The sequence below is a fragment of the Dama dama genome, chromosome 9 (assembly GCF_033118175.1).
Source record: "Dama dama isolate Ldn47 chromosome 9, ASM3311817v1, whole genome shotgun sequence".
In the NCBI taxonomy this organism is placed as follows: domain Eukaryota; kingdom Metazoa; phylum Chordata; class Mammalia; order Artiodactyla; family Cervidae; genus Dama; species Dama dama.
This window is the reverse complement of record NC_083689.1, coordinates 47,181,513-47,199,319: the sequence shown is the minus strand read 5'-3', so window position 1 is coordinate 47,199,319 and position 17,807 is coordinate 47,181,513. Positions and strand designations below refer to the sequence as shown.

At 42.2% G+C, this 17,807-nt stretch overlaps 2 protein-coding genes across 4 annotated transcripts; one reads left to right on the top strand and one right to left on the bottom strand.

Moving 5' to 3' along the window:
* Positions 1 to 1,238: 1,238 nt before the first annotated feature.
* On the bottom strand, positions 1,239 to 2,573 carry LOC133062370 (cytochrome b-c1 complex subunit 8). 3 transcript variants are annotated; one of them, XM_061151289.1, is made up of 3 exons: positions 2,416 to 2,573; positions 2,065 to 2,259; positions 1,239 to 1,438 (listed from the first exon to the last, which is right to left on the bottom strand). In XM_061151289.1, the coding sequence occupies exons 2-3, from the start codon at positions 2,243 to 2,245 to the stop codon at positions 1,344 to 1,346; spliced, it is 276 nt and encodes a 91-aa protein (XP_061007272.1). In that variant the 5' UTR covers positions 2,246 to 2,259; positions 2,416 to 2,573; the 3' UTR covers positions 1,239 to 1,343. The 3 variants fall into 3 exon arrangements, with proteins under 3 accessions (XP_061007272.1, XP_061007274.1, XP_061007273.1); XM_061151291.1 differs by having other exon boundaries at positions 2,092 to 2,259; XM_061151290.1 differs by having other exon boundaries at positions 2,412 to 2,544.
* Positions 2,574 to 4,404: 1,831 nt separating this feature from the next.
* Positions 4,405 to 11,646, top strand: GDF9 (growth differentiation factor 9). Its single transcript, XM_061151288.1, has 3 exons — positions 4,405 to 4,882; positions 6,006 to 8,747; positions 9,009 to 11,646. Exons 1-2 carry the CDS (start codon positions 4,486 to 4,488, stop codon positions 6,968 to 6,970), a joined length of 1,362 nt encoding a protein of 453 aa, XP_061007271.1. The 5' UTR covers positions 4,405 to 4,485; the 3' UTR covers positions 6,971 to 8,747; positions 9,009 to 11,646.
* The last annotated feature ends 6,161 nt before the right edge of the window (positions 11,647 to 17,807 follow it).

Here is a 17,807-nt window from a genome sequence, read left to right as displayed (position 1 = left end):
AATAAACTTGGACAAGAAGCCAAACAGGAAAATTACAGTTTGGTGAGGCTAGTTTTCATCACACCACAGCTCTGTTAGGCCTGCACTACCTTTCCAGACTTACATGTCACTCATTTCAGTTACCTCAGCCCTATGGCTTTGTCTTATACCTATTTTATGGGTAAGCAGTTCATAGCTCAAAAATGAGGGTTTCTTGCCTTTACCACACATTAGGGAAGCAAGTTAAAAGGATATAGGCCCCAGGTCTATTTGTCTCAGCTGTACCTCCTTATCCTGCCTCACAATCAATGCAATCTACTGATACCTTACAGATTTTTGAGGTAGTTTTGGTTCATGACAGGCAGGAATAAGAGTAAGAAGGAAAGACACAGCCTGAGCCAGAAGTTGACCTACCCTGTGGAAGCTGCTGCTCTACACCAGGACAGCTCCTTAGAAGAGAGGACGTTTCTAGAAATGGAGTAGGGAACCAGAAGCGTAAACTTCCATCACCTACCCCCACCATCTCCTGGTGAAGGGAAAAGGGTACTTTTTCCACTAGAAAGATAATTCAAAGGCTCTAAGACAGGGGTAAACATTTTCCATAAAGGGTCAAAGAGTAAATATTTTTGGTTTTATGGATCATACATGGCTAAAAAGCACTTTTAGCAGCCTGGTACAAACACAGCCAGTTTGCTAACCTCAGTTCTAGAGGTAAAGGAGTCACCTCACCTCTTCCTTTGATAGCTATCATGTAATACAGCATAGCTTTTTTTTTTTTTCCTCCCAGCATAGCTTTAAGAACAGAAACTTTAGTGCCAGATTCTACCATTCACTAGTTTTATAATTTGGGGCAAATTACTTAACCTCTCTGCCTGTGTCCTCATCTGCAAAATAAGTGTAATGGTGATACTTCAAAGGTACTTGTGAAGGAAAACACACCAAAGGTAGCTGTGAGGTTTAAAAGACATTATTTGTGTAAAAGGCTAACAATACCTGACACACAGTAATTACTAGATTTTATTGTCAATATGGAAGCAGTGTGCAGGGAGCTAACATTCCCTACAGTTGATGCCACCCACAACTGTTCAGTTGCAGCTACAGTCTTGTAGATTACAGAACAAGGGGTGAGCCACACTCCTTCCAAAACTCAGACTAGCCAAAATGGTTCAGGAATCATGCTGGGGCGGGGAATTTATGAACTTGAAAATTGGCAGTCACATCCAAGGACTCTGCTTACACAACACACAAAATCACAACAGTGAAGTCCATAACAAGTTTATTGTGTCTTCAAGACACTACAATATACACTCCTCTCCCAGAGAAGGGTCTTTCAGAGACAAGGAACCATTATCCAGATGAGTTGCTTATTTGTCATTTTCATAGGCAGCTGGATTCTTCCTCTTCGATTTCTCAAACTCCTGCATTCCCCATGTGTAGACAAGATAAAACACTACAAACGCTATAAAAATAATAAATGAGAGTAAGCAGTGAGCACATACAAGACACATGGATCCCAGTCCTTTTTTCTGATTCACCTCATATTCTGCTTTCCTGTCTCTAGTTCTTAACAAATCACTCTTAAACCAGATGATCAAAAAGCTTACGCTTCAAATCCACTTTTCAGCTGTGTAAAAGAAAGGGGTTTATCCAGGAAAATTGTGAATTGTGACCAAATCTTCCCTATCGCTCGCCTGTTGCACATTTTAAAATGCTTTAAAAACTGAGGTCAAAAAAAAAAAAAACCAAAAACTGAGGTCAAATTCACATAGCATAAACTTCATTGTTCAACCATTTGAAATGTACACTTCTGTGGATTTTAGCAAAGTCAAAATATGCAACTATCATCACTATCTGCTGCACCTTTAACACAAAACAGTTCACAGCTAAGAAAGAAGTGGGTAAAGGTGACCTCAGAGGGAGACACTGGAATCACACGTGACCTTGAGCCAGTCATTTCTCTGTGACCCAACTCCGTCATCTGTAAGATGGGGAGGATATGACCAGTTCAACGGCATTCAAGACTACTGAAAGAGAAAGAGTGTATGGCGAGCTGCAGAGTGCTCACTGGGGGGAGCCGCAGCACACCTGTGGATGGGAGTCTAGGGCACTCACGCGGCGCGACGCGAAGGATGCACGCCCGAGTCCGGCGCAGCACGTTGGGGATGCCCTTGCTGAAGTAGTGCGGGAAGGCGCGCTGCTCGAAGGGCGACAAGCTGTAGGTGATCACATGCCGCACCCGTGTCAGATGCCCAAATTCGCGGCCCATGGTCGCGGCGGCCTCTGCAAGACGGAGGGTGGACAGGCGTTGGGCTCAAGCCCGGGACTTGCTGCCGTCAACCCGAGTCCTTCCGCGGCGCTCCTCATCCTCCCAACCTAGAGCGCAACCCCACCCTCCAGGGGTCCCCGAGACCGCGCGATGCGACCCTACTCACACACCGAGGTCACCTCGTCCGCCTCAGCACAGGACCCTCCGGCTTCCGTCCGCCACTTCCGGTAGGATCGGACGCCGCGCTAGGAGGCGGTGAGGTCACTTCCGGGAGAACTAGTTCCCGACTGTCTCCAGGTGACGGCGCCATCGCCCCCCGTGGCGAAGAGACGTGCCCCCGCCGCGTGACGTAAAGTGGGCGGTGCCTGCTCTGGGGTGGGGCCAAGCGCCTCTGGGCGGGCTCTGGGGTCCCGGGGAGCCCCCCACCGGATCACCTCAATCTTCTCCTCGGTTCCCGGCTTTCCTCGGAACCTCAGGAAGCGGCCGGAACCGGACTAACAGTAGAAGAGCGAGGGGCCTGTCAACCTCGAGAGCTGCCCTAGGGTCGGGTGTCCTGGCGCGGTGGAAAGCGTCTTTGAGGCCGCCGCCTGGCAGTCAACGCGAGGTTTTTGTAGAGTCATGTCCAGTAAGCTGGAACCGGAATCGGCTATGGTCAGGCCCCAGGATCCGAATCAAGGACACGGATCTGAGACTTCTCTTGTCAGCCACCGGATTAGAATCCACTGGCAGGGTGTAGACTTTCCCAAGAGATAATAAAAATGTTTCCATTTTATTGGCTAAAATGTTTCCATTTAGCCACAAGAGTCCACAGGTAATAGTCCAGCAAGTGATGAGCAGCTGTTAGTGATTGTAGGAGGGAAGAGGCAACCTCCATCTCAGCCGACTTCGCCCACACAGAGTTCTTGCTTGGGGCCGAATGTCACGTTGTCCATTGTTCACTCCACTGCCCAGGAGGGAGGCAGGAACATCGCGTGTGAGGCGATTCCATTTTCGGAAAGTGCTTTCTACTTAAGGATACTGCTGTCCTGTACAGTTGACTGACTTTTCCACTTGATGCAATGTGTCTGTAATTTTTTTTTCCCCCCATGGAATTGCTGGCCATGTGTGATCTAGGACTAAGTTCTCATTCAGCAGTTTGGATTTGTTTTATAACCCTTCTTGCCAGATCCGGGCCAGGGAGGTTTGGCAGACAATGAACTTAAAATTTACCTATATACCTCGGTTTTATCAGCCTGGGTACTGCACAGACTGGTTCTGTATCTTACACGGTGAGTATATTCAGCTCTTCTTAGTGCACCCATGTCTCATTTTTCTGAAACATAATCTCTAACCTGATCTTAGCTCAGAGGCAAGAACATAAGTACTTATACAGTTAAGAACAAAAATACCTAGCAAATTCTCCCACCATTTGAGTGATTAATAAAAAGCAAACCTTTCATTTATTTTCTAGCACCTGAAAACGTCTTTAAACTTTTCCATTAAAGTATGCATAGATGACTGTGCAGACCAAAATAAAGGCATCAAGATATTATATTTTAAAATGAGTCAAGATTAAATGTGATCTCCTCCTTTTTAAAGCATATTGCAGTATTCCAAGTTCATATCCTTATAAAGCTACCTGAGAGAACTAGGCAAAATAGCAGTTCTCTTCTCTCTGGAATCTCAATTCCAGTTGTGAATTTCTCTCACCCTCCAAATCAGCATGCAGTAAATAAATATTCTAAGCACCTGGAAGTGGGAGAGGTGGTGCAGATGCAGGGGGAAGAGTAAACCCAATACCATAAGTTGCATACCAACAGATCTGGATATCATCATGAATAATTAGCTTTTCCACATGCCTTGGAAGTTTCAGTAAGCACCTAGGGAACATTTTAAGAATCCTAATCTCTCAAGAAATGGGCAGCTTTTTTTTTTTTAAGATCATTCCTCACTTCCTCTTAGCCTTTCAGCTACATAGCTAGTCCGTTAACTTAAGAGATTTTAAATAAATGCCAGGGTAAAGGAAAAGGAAAAGTATATGACCAAGTAAATCTGTATCTAAGTAGGACAAACTGGATGACTAGGGTGTTGTCAGCTGATAAAAATTATCCTCAGCTAAGGATCCTTAAGGTCTGATTACAGAAGTGAACCTAGCCCACCCACACACCTAAAGTTTATTTAAGAGACCAACCGAGGCGCTTCCTGGTTTTTAGGAAGAAGACTGGTATGGGAAATGTGTTCCTTGCTAATTCTTCCAAGCCATGGCACTTCCCAACAAATTCTTCCTTTGGTTTTGCTGCTTTGCCTGGCTCTGTTTTCCTATCAGCCTTGATTCTCAGCCTTCTAGGGGAGAAGCTCAGATTGTAGCTAGAACTGCGTTGGAATCTGAGGCTGAGACTTGGTCCTTGCTGAAGCATCTAGATGGGAGACACAGACCTGGTCTCCTTTCCCCTCTCTTAAATGTTCTGTATGATGGGCACGGGGGACACCCCAGGCTGCAGCCAGATGACAGAGCTTTGCGCTACATGAAGAGGCTCTATAAGACATACGCTACCAAGGAGGGGACCCCTAAATCCAACAGAAGCCACCTCTACAACACTGTTCGGCTCTTCACCCCCTGTGCTCAGCAAAAGCAGGCTCCTGGGGACCAGGCGACAGGTGTGTGGGAGCAGATTGGTTAATGGGTGGAGGGAAGAAGAAAGACCTTTTGCATTTCAGTTACAAAAGGAGTTGGCCCTTGCTCCTTGACTTGCATTTTACTTTGCATGGTACTCAATATCCAAATCCAAACAAACCTGGTGCTTGATCTTACTGTTTATTCCTAATGCCCTCATGGGTTGTTGTAGGTTAAATCTCTTGCTAGAGGAGATTTAATGGCCCTAAAGCCTGGGGAGAGTGCTGCTGGAGGTTAGCATCTTGTCCAGGGTCACAAAATCAGGACTGGAAAAAAGACATTTTGACTTCATTGTATATTCTTTCTAGTCTACCAATGTTGGCCTGGACATGAACCTACAGTACCTCTTTCAGCTGTTGGTGTGCTTTAGTAAACAGGATGTTTTCCCCAAGTTTGTTGCTTTCTGTGAGAGGAAAGCTTAAATCCTTATGTGGAACTCTAGATCCATACAAGGACAATGTGTTAGTCAACAATCTTGTGTGTGTGAGAGAGATGGGAGCAGTGCTATTTAAAAAAGAAAAAAAAGTTATATTCATTAGCTCGAGACTTACAGAAAACCCTTCTAACCCAGCAGGTCATTTGTGGCTATCTTAAACCCTTTCTCCTTCCTTGATGTCCTGTTTTGTTACAGTGGGTTTAGAGCTTCCATTTGTTGTCAGTCTCAAGTGTTCCAAATTAACTTAGACAAGTACTTTTTCTTTATTGATTCTGCTGGTAAGAACTTAGAATGTTATCTTAACAAGCCTGGCAAGTGTCTTTTGATAGTTTTCCTCTTAAAGACTTTCCAAGAGAAGGATACTGCCTTCCTTTTTAGCTTCCTCTTTGTTTGGAGCAAGTTATTAAGATTCTAAAACTTCAAAATATAATGAGTCCCTCTTTTAATTCACCACCAAAGCTATTCTGAATTTCTGGTGATCCAGCAGTAAGTGCTGGGACTTAGATATGGTACAGAAAACTTACCTTTTCTTTATAACCTCTATCCCATCCTGACTTTTAAGGCTTGAGAAAGTGGGGGGAAAAGGAACAGAAGCACATACTGAGGTACTGATTCATTGATTTGACTTCCTGTTACATATGGCATTACTGTTGGATTGTTTTTCTTCTCAGGAACCCTTCCATCAGTGGACCTGCTGTTTAACCTGGACCGTGTTACTGTTGTGGAACATTTATTCAAGTCAGTCTTGCTATATACTTTCAACAACTCCATTTCTTTTCCCTTTCCTGTTAAATGTGTATGCAACCTGGTGATAAAAGAGCCAGAGTTTTCTAGCAAGACTCTCCCTAGAGCTCCATACTCATTTACCTTTAACTCACAGTTTGAATTTAGAAAAAAATACAAATGGATTGAGATTGATGTGACAGCTCCTCTTGAACCTCTGGTGGCCTCCCACAAGAGGAATATTCACATGTCTGTAAATTTTACATGTGTGAAAGACCAGCTGCAGCATCGTTCAGCACAGGACAGCCTGTTTAACATGACTCTTCTCGTAGCGCCCTCACTGCTTTTATATCTGAACGACACAAGTGCTCAGGCTTTTCACAGGTGGCATTCCCTCCACCCTAAAAAGAGGCCTTCACAGGGTCCTGACCAGAAGAGAGGGCTGTCTGCCTATCCCATGGGAGAAGAAGCTGCTGAGGGTGTAAGATCGTCCCGTCACCGGAGAGACCAGGAGAGTGTCAGCTCTGAATTGAAGAAGCCTCTGGTTCCAGCTTCATTCAATCTGAGTGAATATTTCAAACAGTTTCTTTTTCCCCAGAATGAATGTGAGCTCCATGACTTTAGACTTAGCTTTAGTCAACTGAAGTGGGATAACTGGATTGTGGCCCCACACAAATACAACCCTAGATACTGTAAAGGGGACTGTCCCAGGGCGGTCGGACATCGGTATGGCTCTCCGGTTCACACCATGGTGCAGAACATCATCCATGAGAAACTTGACTCCTCAGTGCCGAGACCATCCTGTGTACCTGCCAAGTACAGTCCTTTGAGTGTTTTGGCCATCGAGCCTGATGGCTCAATCGCTTATAAAGAATATGAAGATATGATAGCCACTAAGTGTACCTGTCGTTAACACAGACTCCTGTCAAGTGAAACCGTGAGTGTCCTGGCCAATGTAAATGCCGCACACCTGTCTATGCCTTTGGGAGGAAGTTTCTTGTGTCAAATCTCTGACTGTACTCCAGTGTGTTGTGTAAGGAGGAGCCTGTGTAGATCAGCATATTCTGTGGCATCTATCAATGTAAAGGGGTAACAGCTGCCTTCCTCATGGCCAAATGTTTAAATGAAATATATTTCTTTTGGAGAACTTTAAATTTTTTCCCAAGTGATTCTTTTTTCTTTTTGTAGGAGTTTTCTTTTTGGTGTAAGAAAATAAAAAAACTTTAATTAGCATGAATTTGGGGTGAAATTTGCAGTTCTAGACAACTCAGAGTGCTATAGTCTTAATGGAGGAATAAATTCCTGTGAGTGGCATAAATTTTCTGTGTGTGGTTTTAATTAAAGATTTGCTTTTAAATGGTCATTTGAGAGGGAGAGGAAGTGTCTAAAAGCTAGTCTTTACTCAATTTAACTTACTATCCCTTTTTCAGAGTTAGACTAACTCTCTACCTAAATTAGACTAGAAAGTATACAATATATTGAGCTTCCCTAGTGGCTCAGTGGTAAAGAATCTGCCTGCCAATGCAGTAGATGTAGATTCAACCACTGGGGAAGGAGATGGCAACCCATCCAGTGTTCTTGCCTGGCAAACCCCACGGACCAAGAAACCTGGCAGGCTGTATAGTCCATGGGGTCACAAAAGAGTCAGGCATGACCTAGCAACTAAACAACATACACTATAACCAATTTCTGTTGTGTTAATGATTGGTACTAACTCTGTGCCTTAGATGGCTTTATTTAAAGGAAACAGCCTTGCAAATTTTCCCAAGAAATTGCAGAGTTTAAGATTTTTAAAACGTATTTTCTTCTCTTTATATTTAAAACTCTGAACCTTTGGAAGGCGGTCAAGAAGCGTTTTTTTTCTTAGTTTGGTTTTGCTGCTTTCCCTCAGCTCCCATCACTCCACCCTGCAGGTTTTTTCCAGGTGAATTTAACACTGTTAGCACTAAATTAAGCTGGCAGTGACTAGGTTATATTACAGAGCAGCCCTTGTTTGGATATGAGAGCTTTTATGTGGGTTTTCAGTAAATCTACCTTGAGAGAGACCTGGAGGCAGGGAGTCCGGGGCTGAGCAGTGATTTCTGTTTCAGACTTTGTAAAACCCTCATCTACAAATCAAAAGTTCCTCCAAGGGACATCCCTGGTGGCCCAGTGGTTAAGAATCCGCGTTTCAATTCAGGGGACATGGGTTCGATCCCTGGTCTGGGAACTAAGATCCCACATGCTGCAGAGCAGCTAGTGTGTCACGTCCACAACTAGACAGAAGACAGAATGCTGCAACTGACCCAACACAGCCATAAAAAAATATATATAAAAAAAAAAGTACCTCCAATATGCAAGTACTTCTCATTCTTGTAAATTATCTTTGCTTGGTGCCTAGTGTCTAAATAAGTCAGCTGGGATTTTGATAGAGATTGTGTTCAATCTGTAGATTAGTTTGGGGTGTATTGCCATCTTAACATCAAGACATCCAATCCATAGGTGTAGTGGATCCATTTATTTAGATCTTCAGCTGGTAAAGAATCTGCCTGCAATGCGGTTCAATCCCTGAGTTGGGAAGATCCCCTGGAGAAGGGAAAGGCTACCCATTGCAGTATTCTGGCCTGGAGAATTTCATGGACTGTGTTGTCCATGGGGTCACAAACAGTCGGACACAACTGAGCGACTTTCACTTAAACCACTACGATATGGTAAAGTAATTAGACTCCAATGAAAATAAATTTTAAAAAATAAAAAAATGTTTTGTAGTTTTCAAATATGTTTTGAACTTTATATTATTAAATTTATTTCTAAGTATTTTTTATGCTATTGGGAATGAAATATTTATTTTTGAGTTGTTTCCTAGTGTTATCTTGCATATACTTTATAAACCTGCACACACTGTCATAAATGTTCTTATCGCCTCATGATTTTTTTTCCCTCCAAAATCCTTTCTTTCTTTTCTTTTTCAGAAAAATGGGACTGAAAACAAAAGCTTCAGGTGGCCCAGTTTCCAATAACTTTGCCATCTTGTTGTATAACTTGGAGTCATTATTCTTGGGTACATGAGGCTGCAAGTGTAAGAGAGAAATGGTGTTTTGTTATTCTGTTATTCTTAGGATTAAAAGATATTTGGAATAGTCAGGCTACAAGTGATGGTGACAAGGTACAACTGAGCTTATTAAATCTCCCTTAATATGCTAAAGGGAGCCAGGAGAGTTGCCTGAGCCCACAAAGTGTGCAGTGGAAGCTGGGGATTGATACTCCAGGGTTGACAAGAGTAATAGTGGAAGCTTTTTGCCCCTAAGGTGGAATGGTTTGGAGTTGAATTATGTGCTGCAGAAAAGAGGTCCCCTGTTAAATGGCTTTTGTGTTCAACTTTTTGTGCAGACTTTTTGAAGGCATAATGCACTGAACCCTGAAGTTATAGAACATAGAAATCATCAGATTTCCATTTTAGTTGGAAACTTTCTGTATAAAGAAGCAAATTAAACATAGTTTGATGGGCAGATTGGCCCTTTGATATCATTTAGGCAGCAGCTCAATTCTTTGGGAAATTGAAAACGTTGTCTTACAAATCTCTGAAAACCATAACCTCTTTAAGATTATTTATCGAAATATAGTTTACCCTTAAACAACACAAGGGTTAGAGGCGCTGACCCCTTGCATAGTCAAAAATCCAAATGTAGGGACTTCCCTGGGGTCCTAGTGGTTAAGACTTCCACTGCAGGTTCATCCTTGATCGGGCAACTAAAGATCTCACATATGGCGAGGCCAAAAAAATTAAAAATTCACATGTAACTTATGATTCCCCACAAAATTTAACTACTAACAAACTGTTGACCAGAAGCCTTACCGATATCATGAACAATCAATTAACACATATTTTGTTAGCTATATGTGCTATAGGGCTTCCCTGGTGGTTCAGCAGTAAAGAACCCACCTGCCAATGCAGCAGACCCAGGTTTAATCACAGAATCAGGAAGACCCCCTGGAGAAGGAAATGGCAACCCACTCCAGTATTCTTGCCTGGGAAATCCCCTGGACAGGTTTGGTGGGCTACAGTCCATGGGGTTGCAAAAGAGTTGGACACAACTTAGCTACTAAACAACAAACAAGAGAATGTACTATATCCTGTATTCTTACCATAAAGTAACTTAGAGGAAAGAAAGAAAAAAAATCTCCCTTAAGTATGGCTATTTTCAAATGGATCACATGAAATCTATCCACTTTAAGGATCCCTTATAATTCCCCAATCGCCCTAAACTGACATTTATTTCCTTAAACAGGGGAATTTGTTTTGCCTTATTGTTTGTTTGGTTTTTTTTTTATCGTGGTTTAGTTCTGTGGCTGAGTATGGAATTTGGTCTGCAATCGGAAGGTTTTGAAAAAGGTGGGGGAGTTTGATGGAAGCTAAGTATTAGAGTCAGTGCCAAAATTAGGAGTAGATAAATAGTTCAACTCTATAGGTAGGTTCTAAAACTGTCTGACTTAGAACACTTTTGCATAGTGTTTTGATGCTATAACTGAGTAACTGTAGTTTGAAGATATGTGAGCTTGGCTTCCTCCCATCCCCTTATGCTTTATTTGTAATTTAGTCTCTTTCATAGGACATCGTTAATATTCAGGGCTTATGTTTGCTAAATTTAAACTTCAAAGATTCTCCTCTACACTACTGAGGAGGATATACTAGTCTCCCAGCTGCCTCCTCCATATGAAACCTATTTTTCTTCAGTTACTCTTATAAAAGCTGCCAATTTAGAAAATAAATGAGAAAGGACAACAGTGATTTAGATCTGGAAATTCAAGGATGAGGCTACATCTGCCTTAAATAGATGCATTCAGCTTTGGTATTTAGTCCAGATGAGATACGAGGTCACTTAATGTGATGAGTGCCTTAGTGTGCCAAGAAACAATGGGCCATGTCAGGAGCTCGGATCACCTTCAGCTCCGAGTTTCCTGCTCTTTATCGGTTTAAATCAACTCCTCTGTTACGTTGAATACTTTGTTTTACTAGCCAGCTTCAAGCATAGCAGCTGCTCAAGTTGGTTCAGAACTCAATTTAGCCAATCTGTGGGAAAAATTAGTTACCTTTTCATGAGGTAAAGGATGTATTCATGGTTATTTAAGTGACAAAAGAAAAATGCTCAGGCAAAAGAACCTGGTTTTTTATATCAAAATTTTAAATAGTCAATTTTAATTTGTAACTTTGGAGGGATTGTGACATAAAATGATAATTAAAGTGAAATTAAAACATTTAAAATATTCTTTAGAATATTTAGAGGATGTAAATCCCCCCAAATATTTCTTAGGTATAAAGATTTCCTGGATGATTGATAGAGTAGAAAAGTATGCTGTTTTATACATTAACTGTTCTCTAAGAAGGAAAAATAAACACAACCAGGAGATTCAGACACTTCATCCTTAACCAGAAATGACAAGCCAAGTATGTTCTCTTTATGTGGTTAATTACTTCCAGATGGAGTTGTGCTTCCCAAACCCTATATATATTATACAATTTTTGGAAAGGGTCTTGATTTGTTAGTAAGACTAGGACTATTTCAATATTCATTTGAAGAACAGGATTTTGTAGATGGCCTGACAGTATTTCTCTCTCTTACCCTACTATGTAATACAACTTGTTTGGAAGAAATGAATAATTAGATAAATGTGGATAAGAGTCAACTGTACATTTTGGACATCTTATTAGAATAAGTACCTTGTGAACAGTTTAGAGTCATTTGTAGAACTGTGTTTTGTGCTGATGTCTTTCCACATTGAAGTGCTATGACTGGCGGTGTTAAGAGTTCACAGCCTGTGCCTGGATGTCATTTCAGTATTCTCAGAAATAATTAACTCATTGAATAAATATTTATTGAACACTGACTATGGGCTGGGTGCTGTGTGTGCTTAAGAACAGTTTGATGTCCTCAGCTTCACCTACCAGAAAAGGAGACATCCTTTATTCCCCTAAATTCCATCAGTGAGCATTCATCACTGCAGAATGTTCTGTGAAGGAATACATTTGGGTCAAGGGAAATGTTGACCCTAAAATCAATATAGTTTTTATCTCTGGATGGAATTAATGGTTCAGTATGTTTTCATGTTAGACCATTTCGCCTCTACCTTTGAAACAGTATACCCACATTTTCTTTATCTATTCATCTGTGGATGGACACTTAGTTTCCTTCCATATCTTGGCAACTATAAATAATGCTGCTATGAACATTGCAGCGCATTTATTGTTTCAAATTAGTACTTTTGTTTCTGGTAGATATATACCCAGGAGCAGAATAATTGGGTCATATGGTAGTTTGGAGCTTCCCCAGTTGTTCAGCGGTAAAGAATCTACCTACAATGCAGGAGCCACAGGAGATGTCCGTTCAATCCCTGGGCTGGGAAGATCTCCTGGAGGAGGGCATAGTAACCTACTCCAGTATTCTAGCCTGGAGAATACACCATGGACAGAGGAGCCTGGCGGGCTACTGTCCATAGGGTCACAAACAGTCAGATGTGACTGAACTGACTAGCATGGTAGTTTTATGTTTAGTGTTTTTGTAAAACTTCATACTCTTTTCCACAGTAGCTGCACCAGTTTACATTCCCACCAACGGTGTATGAGAGTTCTCTTTTCTCTATATCCTCACCAACATTTCTCATTTGTGTTCTTTTTGACACTAGCCATTCTGACAGATGTGAGATGATATCTCATTGTGGTTTTAATTTGCATTGTTGAGAATGTTTTCAATAGCTGGGGGTTTGTCATATATGGCCTTTATTATCCTGTGAGGTATGTTCTTCTATACTTGTATACCCACTCTCTAGGGAGTTTTTAAATTTGTATTTACCTTTGGTTATACTGGATCTTCGTTGCTGTGCAGGCCTTTCTCTACTTTCAGGGGGCAAGGGCTGCTCCCTAGTTGCGGTGTGCGTGTTTCTTATTGTGCTGGCTTCTCCTGTGGTGGAGCACGATCTCCAGGGCACTGGGCTTCAATAGTTGCAGCTTGTGGGCTCAGCAGTTTTGGCTCCCAGGCACTATAGCACAGGCACTCGGGCTTAGTTGCTCTGCAGCATGAGAGAGCTTCCCAGAAAGGGAAAGTCACTCAGTCATGTATGACTCTTTGTGGATCCCATGGACTATACAGTCCATGGAATTCTCCAGGCCAGGATACTACAGTGGGTAACTGTTCCCTTCTCCAGGGGATCTCCCCAGACCAGGGACTGAACCCAAGTCTTCTGTATTGCAGGCAGATTTTTTATTATCTGAGCCACTAGGAAATCAGCTATCAGTAAGCATATATTCCCTCCCTCTTGAGCCTCCCTTCCACCCCATCCCACCCATCTAGGTCATCATAGGGCACCGAGCTGAATTCCCTGTGCTATTTGGCTGCTTCCCAGTAGCTCTATTTTACACATGATAGTGTATATATGTCAATGCTACTCTCTCAATTTGTCCCACCTTCTTTCCCCACTGTGTCCACAAGTCTGAGAAACTTGGAGACTTTTAAACTACAATTTTACTTATTCAATAAATATTTACTGGGCACACCCTACATGTAAGGGACTCTTCCAGATGCTGATATGAGTGGTTAACAAGATAATCATGACGCTTGATCTCATGGAGTGTCTATTACATGGGAAAGAGACAGACAATAAACAATTAAACAATACAAGTAGAGACATACAGGAACTTCTAGGCAGAACAAATGGATGTGAGAAGAAACTTATGTTCCAAGAACAGAAAGAACTGGGTGTGACTGGCAAGTGGGAAAGGAGAATGGGTAGAAGGCAAGTGGAGTGGGAGGAGATGAGACTGAAGAAGCAGACAGACCAGATGATGCAAGACCTTGTTGACCAGTGCAAGGGGATTGGACTTATATGTCTGGTTCAACAGGAAGCCCTTGAGAGTGTTTAATTGGGGACCTGAAAGGGTTAGATTCATTGTTTTTTTAAGATCATATCAGTATTCTATGAAGAGTTGTTTGACAGAGATGAGTCTGAAGCAGGGAGAACTTTGGGTTTTAGGGGGCTGTTGTCATGGTCCAGGTGAGAGATGATGCTGACTTGGAATGTGGCAGTGGAGATGGGCATGCAAAGACATGAAGAAACATGGAATTTACTTTTGTGACCTCCATTTGTTACTTGGCCTATCTCTCTGAGCTTGTAGGATGGCAGTCTTCTACTAAGAAAAGAAACTTAGGTTCTTATGGTGAAATGAAGAGCTAAAACTTGTCCTATTCCTTGGCTTCACATTCCCATCCATGTGAGCTGCCTCTTTTTTTTTTTTTTTTTTTAGGAATGCCGCCCCCACCCCCCTGAGCTGCCTCTTAATTATAATTTTTTCATTGTTCTGTTTGTTTTCTTCTTGAATTATTTCTTGAGTTTTGTTTCTGTTTTTTTGGGTTTTGCCTTTCACATTGGAGGCTTTTCTCAAATGTCTTTGGTCCATTTGTAAGTATAAGGCTCTAAAAAGCTGTTGGAAGCTCTGCATGGAAGGGTGAGATGTGTTAATTTATGGGCTCTTTAGTTTGAGGCTCCTCTGTTTCTTTAAGTTTTTGTGCAAAAAAATTATCCATCCTTCTGGTGGGAGAAAGATGGGTCAAAGATTTATCCTTAGCTGCTGGTAGTCTTAGAGCCCAGCAATGCAAAGGACTGTAAACTTTTACCTAATCCCTTTTTATTACAATACTGACTGCATCTCTTCCCCCAAAAACCTCCACAACACCTCTTTGTTTTAATTCTTCTGTCTGGAACTGTTTTGATTCAACTCTTACATAAAGTCAGGGCTTCCCTCATAACTCAGTTGGTAAAGAATCTGCCTGAAATGCAGGAGACCCCAGTCCGATTCCTGGGTCAGGAAGATCCCCTGGAGAAGGGATAGGCTACCCACTCCAGTATTCTTGGGCTTCCCTTGTGGCTCAGATGGTAAAGAGTATGCCTGCGATGCAGAAGACCTGGGTTTGATCTCTAGGTTGGGAAGATCCCTTGGAGAAGGGAAAGGCTACCCACTCCAATATTCTGACCTAGAGAATTCCATGGACTGCATAGTCCATGGGGTCGCAAAGAGTCAGGCACAACTGAGTGACTTTCACTTACATAAAGTCAGCTCCTGGTCGCCTGCTGAGCTGGATAAGGAGTGGGCCTCTCTCTGCTTGGAATGGGGAGTATACACTGGGTCCGACTGTTCCATCTTCAGATTTGGGCAATATCCACTTAGTTGTAGCAGGTACTGCTGCCTTCCATGGCATGTGGCATCATTTCCTGAGGTTCCCAGGATTCTATTCAGTGTCTCACCTAGCTTCTCATTGACATCCCCACTCCCCACAGGTTTAGATTTCCTTTTTAATTAGCTCTGCTCACTCTTCTAGACAATTTTCAGTCCAAAACTTTGTTCACACATTTGTTGTGCTCTCTTCACTTGATCTTTGTCCTATGGGTATATTTAATAATCACTTCTAATTAAAAAAAAGGCAGAGGAACCAGACAGAGATCAGATTGCCAACATTCACTGGATCATCGAAGAAGCAAGAGAGTTCCAGGAAAACATCTATTTCTGCTTTATTGACTATGCCAAAGCCTTTGACTGTGTGGATCACAATAAACTGTGGAAAAATTCTGAAAGAGATGGGAATACCAGACCACCTGACCTGCCTCCTGAGAAACCTGTATGTAGGTCAGGAAGCAAGAGTTAGAACTGGACATGGAGCAACAGACTTGTTCCAAATAGGCAAAGGAGTACGTCAAGGCTGTATATTGTCACCCTGCTTATTTAACTTATATGCAGAGTACATCATGAGAAACACCAGGCTGGATGAAGCAAAAGCTGGAATCAAGATTGCTAGGAGAAATATCAATAACTTCAGATATGCAGATGACACCACCCTTATGGCAGAAAGTGAAGAACAACTAAAGAGCCTCTTGATTAAAGTGAAAGAGGAGAGTGAAAAAGTTGGCTTAAAGCTCAACATTCAAAAAACTAAGATCATGGCATCCGGTCCCATGGCTTCATGGCAAATAGATGGGGAAATAGTGGAAACAGTGACAGACTTTATTTTTTTGGGCTCCAAAATCACCACAGGTGGTGACTGCAGCCATGAAATTAAAAGATGCTTACTCCTTGGAAGGAAAGTTATGACCAACCTAGAGAGCATATTAAAAAGCAGAGACATTACTTTGCCAACAAAGGTCTGTCTAGTCAAGGCTATGGTTTTTCCAGTGGTCATGTATGGATGTGAGAGTTGGACTATAAAGAAGGCTGAGCACAGAAGAATTGATGTTTTTGAACTGTGGTGTTGGAGAAGACTCTTGAGAGTCCCTTGGACTGCAAGGAGATCCAACCAGTCCATCCTAAAGGAGGTCAGTCCTGGGTGTTCATTGGAAGGACTGATGTTAAAGCTGAAACTCCAATATTTTGGCCACCTGATGTGAAGAGCTGACTCATTTGAAAAGATCCTGATGTTGGGAAAGATTGAAGGCAGGAGTAGAAGGGGACGATAGAGGATGAGAAGCTTGGATGGCATCACCAACTCAATGGACATGGGTTTGGGTAAATTCCAGGAGTTGATGATGGACAGGGAGGCCTGGTGTGCTGCGGTTCATGGGGTTGCAAAGAGTCAGACACGACTGAGCGACTGAACTGAACTGAATGTCAGTGGGAGGAACTAGAAACAAGTTTGTCTCCTCAGCTCTTCAAATCAAAAGGGTAGATCTTTAAGCAGCATGTAAAGTCCTTGTACAAGCCTCTGCTTAGAGAAAGTAAGAAAATCTATTGCGAATTCCCTTTGTGATCTGAAAATAACTTTAGCAACACAGTCTCTTCCTCATGTGATTTCACTCCAATCTCCACCTTGATATTGCCCCCCTGCCAAGGTAGAGCTCCTGACACTTATAAAGTGCACGTATTATACAACTGGCCCTCAGTATGGACTGGGTTCTGCACCTGGATTCAACCAACCTCAGGGTGTGCGAACTGCAGGTGGGGAGGGCTGACTGTACTACTCTGCTTGATATAAGGGACTTGAGCAGGGTGGATTTTTATATCCACAGGGGGTCCTGGAATCAGTCCCCTCAATACTGAAGGACAATAATATACTTATCTCTTAGTCTGATACAGCTCCCTCCTGCCAGCTCTGTTGAACAATGACACTCGAACGTTCTTCTTCCCCTCTGTGGAACTGCCCAAGCCTTGTAGAATCACTGTTGGTAAAAATGAAGTCACAGCTCTCACTGGTGAGAACAGTGACGACAGTTTGAGGAGAGAGGCACACATTGCCTCTCTCTTTACACATGTGAAGCTTGCATTAATTTTCTGTAGCTACCTTTGGAGTATAGTTCTCAGGGGCAGTCTAATTATCTGCCCCATCCAAATGAGAGGAACTGATAGAACTCTGTTCACCATAAAGACCTTGAACCTAATTCTGCCAAAGTTCTTTTTCTTTGATGAAACTGCACATGTGAGGCTGACAACTACCATACAGATACACATACAGTGTCAGGACTGGAGTATGCCTTCACTTAATAAGTTCTGACAATAAGTATTCTGATTATAATTCAAGTCAAACAACATTTGTTAACAGGTAGCACTAGGCTACATACTCTTGATCAGACTCCTTTTGTATTACTGCTAAAGACTTATTTTAAGAATTAGTAGACTTTAATTCATCCTCTAGTTTAATTTTTTAAAATTTTATTATTGTTTACTCATTTACTTAACTGCATCAGGCCTTAGTTGCAGTATGCGGGATCTTTCATTGTGGCACACAGGCTCAGTT

What these genes read in the sequence shown, in the direction of transcription:
- LOC133062370 (XM_061151289.1), bottom strand. Translation starts at nt 2,245, where the DNA reads ATGGGCCGCGAATTTGGGCATCTGACACGGGTGCGGCATGTGATCACC. An exon ending in CCCTAGACTCCCATCCACAG is followed by an intron (nt 1,439 to 2,064) that starts GTGTGCTGCGGC and finishes TTATTTTTATAG; the next exon opens with CGTTTGTAGTGTTTTATCTT.
- GDF9 (XM_061151288.1), top strand. Translation starts at nt 4,486, where the DNA reads ATGGCACTTCCCAACAAATTCTTCCTTTGGTTTTGCTGCTTTGCCTGG. An exon ending in TCCTGGGGACCAGGCGACAG is followed by an intron (nt 4,883 to 6,005) that starts GTGTGTGGGAGC and finishes TTTTCTTCTCAG; the next exon opens with GAACCCTTCCATCAGTGGAC.